This window comes from Myotis brandtii, unplaced genomic scaffold, assembly GCF_000412655.1.
Source record: "Myotis brandtii unplaced genomic scaffold, ASM41265v1 scaffold395, whole genome shotgun sequence".
Taxonomy (NCBI): Eukaryota; Metazoa; Chordata; class Mammalia; order Chiroptera; family Vespertilionidae; genus Myotis; species Myotis brandtii.
Window position 1 is genome coordinate 94,734 of NW_005365155.1, and position 4,930 is coordinate 99,663.

Genomic DNA, 4,930 nt, shown 5'->3' on the forward strand with positions numbered 1-4,930 from the left:
CTGACAGTATTATGCTAAGTGAAATGTCAGACAGAAATTCAGAGCCATATGATTTCACTCATACAGGGTGTCCCAAACACTTTAACAGCTGATAGCTCAATTTTGAAAATGAAATGAATTTTAATAAACATTGCCATTATAATTATTCAAAGTGTGTGCATACATTTTTTGCGACACCCTATGTGTGGCATATAAAACAGAGCAACAAATGAACAAGCAAAACAAAAAATCAAACTCATAGACACAGACAATAGGATGGTGGTTACCAGAGGAGAAATGGGGTTAGGGGGAGATGGAGAGGGTAAAGGGTGTTAATATATGGTGATGGAAGGAGACTAGACTTAGATCGCTGAGCACACAATGCAATATACAGATAATGCATTATACAATTGTACCCCTGAAATGTATATAATCTTATTAACAAATATCACCCCGTTAAATTAAAAAAAAAAAAAGAAGGGCCTGGCTGGTGAGGTCTGTGGTTGGAAAGCTGATGTGACTCTCGCCCTTTCGAGGTGCAGAGATGGAAACCAAAAAGAATTCCCAGCTCCTCGTGCCCCTGATCCTTCTCAGCGTGCTCTTCTCACAAACACTGGCCTTGACTGCTTTGGAAGCAGAAGCACTGAGGTAAGTTCCCTTTCAATTGAGAGAGCAGAACCTTCTGTCTTCATCTGAATGAGAATCTCATCCCCTATGGCCACTATGAGTCTGTATCTATGAATCTATTTCTATTTTGTGTGGTCATTTATTTTGTCCTTTAGATTCCAGATATGAATGAAATCTTATGGTATTTGTCTTTCTCTGACTGTATTTTAAAAACAGAACTTAGAATGAAAATTATAACACCATTGTGGTTCCGATGTCCTCATCCTCTTTCCTGTTCCCATCTCCCGCAAGTCCTCAAGTGCCTTTGAATTGAGCTTGCCTTTCTAGCAGGTAAACCCACTGGGCTGGCTCTCCTTTGCAGGTTTAGGATGGAATTGGTTCCTGCCTTTGTAACTTCTTGCCTGGAACTGCAATAGGTTTTCGTTATCTATGGTCCCGTTTTGTTCACCTTTTGGCTCCATCTAGACCAGCGGTTCTCAACCTGTGGGTCGCGACCCCTTTGGGGGTCGAACGACCCTTTCATAGGGGTTGCCTAAGACCATCGGAAAACACATATATAATTACATATTGTTTTTGTGATTAATCACTATGCTTTAATTATGTTCAATTTGTAACAATGAAATTGGGGGTCACCACAACATGAGGAACTGTATTAAAGGGTCGTGGCATTAGGAAGGTAAAAAAATAATAATAAAAATAAAAACAGAATTTAAATTAAAAGAAAGAATTTCCATTCTGTTATTTTAGACAACTGATTTTTTTTCCCATTATATAGAATTTATTGAAATATAAGCTTGATATGCTAACCAAGATTTTTTAACATCAGGTCAACATGATTAGACCTTTACTGAAGCTGTATACATATGTAAGATTAGAAACCACAAGGCCACACAGAATTCATTGAGTTTGAGTGAGTGATGAGCAATGGGCCAATTTTTTGGACTTGATCAAAACAGAGAAACATCACACCAAGGTGAATCTTTGAAGTTGAGTTTCGGGACTTAGAGAAAGAAAAGTACTTGAGGAATGTTTCAATCAAATGCTACTAAACATCAACAAATATTCAAAGTGCTCCCAGTTTTCCTATTGAATATTACAATTTTTTCAGTTTCTATTTTGTGAAGTTTAACTTCCCTAAAGGAAGATATTGCCAAGAAGCAGTACATGACTTAATACTTTGTTCAAATTGAACTGAGTAGCTCTTATGTTTATTACATGCAGCTCAACAAAGTTGTATGGCATCAATTTCTGGGATAAAAAAATTTTACACTTTATACTCTCATAAACCATAGAAGCCATTGTGAATTATGTTACCCATCTATTTTAATTGGGTGATATTTCCTAAGATTTTGAGTGTTTGTTCTTATTTCAAATAATTGTAAAAATATAAATATGATATTCTGAGGAAGAAATTTATTATACTTGGTGACTAGAATACCATTTGAAGGAGAAAATTAACTGGATCAACTTTTAGAGCGGCTGACCTGTTGGAAACTGCATTAGCTGAAAATGACAGGTGAGTTCATTTTTAAGGAGCAGTATTTAAGAAAATGTACTTTTGAAATACAAATGTTCTATTTTTGTTTCCATGAAGGCATTTCTACAGTGTAACACTGCATGTTTCCACATGTCATGGCTTCATCCAGCCTCATGTATGGCAGCTTGTGCCCCTGTACATGACTTGCATGCAGACACTATAACATGGAACAAACCAGGATGAACTAACCACTCACTTGCATTCTGATGCACAAAATGTCAACATCAGAAATTGCACCAATTTTAGGAAAACTTTCACCTTTAGGATCCCAGTTTAGAGGCTGTCTCATGTCTATGTAAAGAAAAGATATCTAATGAGAAAAGCTGTTCATTCACAGAACAGCTTGTCAAGAGCAGCACTGAAGTGTAGACACAGTCGCTCTTTACTGAAGACAAAGAATAGAAGCTTCCTCATGAGGACAGAAAATTTGGTTGCTAGACCCTAAGGTCCTCTCTACGCTAAGAGATTTTGATTGCAAAATAGTTTGGAGAAGAAATAGCAAAAGGTGTAATAAAGTTTTGCTAAAATCACGATAGATTCTTTTTTGAATATGTTTTAATTCTAAGTAGAAAATAAAGCACCAAAATTCAATTAATGAAATAGAAACTAATTTAAATATATTTTTCCATCAATGTGTCTCAGAGAATTCGTTTTACAGATTCTGTCAGGAAGCATTATTTAACTATTACTTCTAAAAGGGAGATTTTGGCCCTAACTGGTTTGGCTCAGTGGATAGAGCATTGGCCTGCGGACTCAAGGGTCCCAGGTTCGATTCCGGTCAAGGGCATGTTGATTGCAGGCACATACCAGTAGGGAGTGTGCAGGAGGCAGCTGATCAGTGTTTCTCTCTCATCGATGTTTGTAACTCTCTATCCCTCTCCCTTCTTCTCTGTAAAAAAATCAATAAAAAAAATATATTTTAAATAAATAAATAAATGAGAGATTTTGTTAGTATTGCAAAATTTGGGTCTGAAAATATAGAATTTATTCTGATGTAAATGATAGGAAACAATCTTTTAATAGGTTGTTAGGGGATCTTCTTTTGAATTGAAATTTGCATGAATGGGTTTCATAATAAGCTAATGAATTTTTTCTTACTTATTTAGAGAAAATAACATTTAAAAAATCATTTTTATAATAATGGCTATCCTGTCTTCCTGTCCAGTTTTAGGAATGTCAGGCATGCTGATGGAGTTTCCACCAGTGACATTAGTAGTCCCTTGGATCATCATTCTCCCAAATCATACCCAGAGCCCCTTATTGAAAAACGAGCGAGGTAAAGAGAATTTATTATTTTTATCAAACACATCAGGGTTAATTAATTTTAAAAATATATTTTCACTGTTAATGATTCATTTACTTTGTTGCAATTTGATAACTCTTGATAATGTTCAATTTATTTAGGTACATCAGGTCACGCATTAGGAAATAAGACTTTTCAAGTAATAAAACACTCATTTGCTTCTCTGACACACTTATAGTTTCTGGTAGCAATTATTTGTAAATTTACAATCAAATTGAAGTAGACTCCATAAGAAATGAATAAGATATACTATAAAGTGAAGCAAATTTTAAGGTAAACCATGGTACTTGTTTTTAATTTTCCTACTCATTCCAAGCATTGGAAGATTCTTTCTTTCAATGGCCAATAGCTGAATATATATATATATGGCACCATTCAGGAGAACAGCTCCTAATGGAGCATCTTTTTTTAATCTTTATAGTTGAAAGTACTACAGATGTCCCTTTTTTCCCACTGACCCTGTTTTTCCTCCCAGTGGCAGAACACCACTGCTTTATGTATTTTTTTATAAAGCATTTGCTCAGTTAGTACAGAATGTGTTGGATTATTCCTCATTTCCATATTTTAGGTGTAGGTGTATTTTCCTTCTTCAGTATTTGTGTAAGACAATGAGTGGGGTGTTGGAATTCTTTTTTAGCTGACACCAAGAAATCGAGAACGTTGGGCATATGGATCATTTTTTGAAGAAAGCCTTTCTTTGCTTTTCCTCACATTTCTTAGCAATAACATCTCAGAAGACCAGGGACCAGTCAAACGCCATTCAAATACAGAACTCACTTTTGCTTATTCTCGCCTCATTAAAGTGAAGACTGGGAGTAAAGGCTTGAAGAAATTGCTTAGGGGCAAGAGGTAAAGAAACAGTAAGCTTGCTAAATTGAGAAATTATAAACTATGTTCAAAATACAAACTACGTATCTAGACGTACCTATCTCTCTGTCACACTATGTAAACTCTGAAGCAGTAATTCTCAACCTTGGGGGCCATTAGAAAACTCTGGAGAAATTTTAAAATACCGTGTTTGGGCCCTACCCATAACCCTTTGCCAGGAAATTAGTGCCTCTAAGGATATGGCTCTTGACATGGGTATTTCTTCAGTTTTCCCAGATGATTCTCTAGAGTTAAAAAAAATACATCTGTTGAGGCATCTGCTCTGAATCTGGAAGCAAGTTTTATCAAAAGAGATGCTTTTTAACCATGGAATACACAGTCTACTAGCAATTTGGTATCACATGGAACTCCCTGTATGAGCATTTGAACTCTCTTATTTTACCAAATTAGCTTTGAGTTATTTTGTCTTCTGAGACTCAGTAATGCCCGAGTCTGTCTGGGGTGTGTAGACAGTGGAGCACAATACATAGGAAGTGGGTGCTCTCTCTTTTTATTGTGATTATTATTGTGTAGATGGTGAGTGTTAGGGACAATTCTGATTGGGTGAGAATAGACAAAATGACTCTCTCTGCTGACTAGATTATAATTCTGTAAGG

General features: G+C 35.8%; 1 protein-coding gene across 1 annotated transcript; it reads left to right on the forward strand.

Moving 5' to 3' along the window:
* The first annotated feature begins 523 nt into the window (after positions 1-523).
* LOC102263423 (VIP peptides-like) lies at positions 524-4,299 on the forward strand. The gene is made up of 3 exons (XM_005872894.1): positions 524-627; positions 3,309-3,419; positions 4,167-4,299. The coding sequence occupies exons 1-3, from the start codon at positions 524-526 to the stop codon at positions 4,297-4,299; spliced, it is 348 nt and encodes a 115-aa protein (XP_005872956.1).
* Positions 4,300-4,930: the final 631 nt, after the last annotated feature.

Excerpts from the sequence above, each read along its gene's own strand:
- LOC102263423 (XM_005872894.1), top strand. The coding sequence starts at position 524 with ATGGAAACCAAAAAGAATTCCCAGCTCCTCGTGCCCCTGATCCTTCTC. Across the intron at positions 628-3,308 it reads TTGGAAGCAGAAGCACTGAG|TTTTAGGAATGTCAGGCATG; the intron begins GTAAGTTCCCTT and ends CTTCCTGTCCAG. Across the intron at positions 3,420-4,166 it reads CTTATTGAAAAACGAGCGAG|CAATAACATCTCAGAAGACC; the intron begins GTAAAGAGAATT and ends CACATTTCTTAG.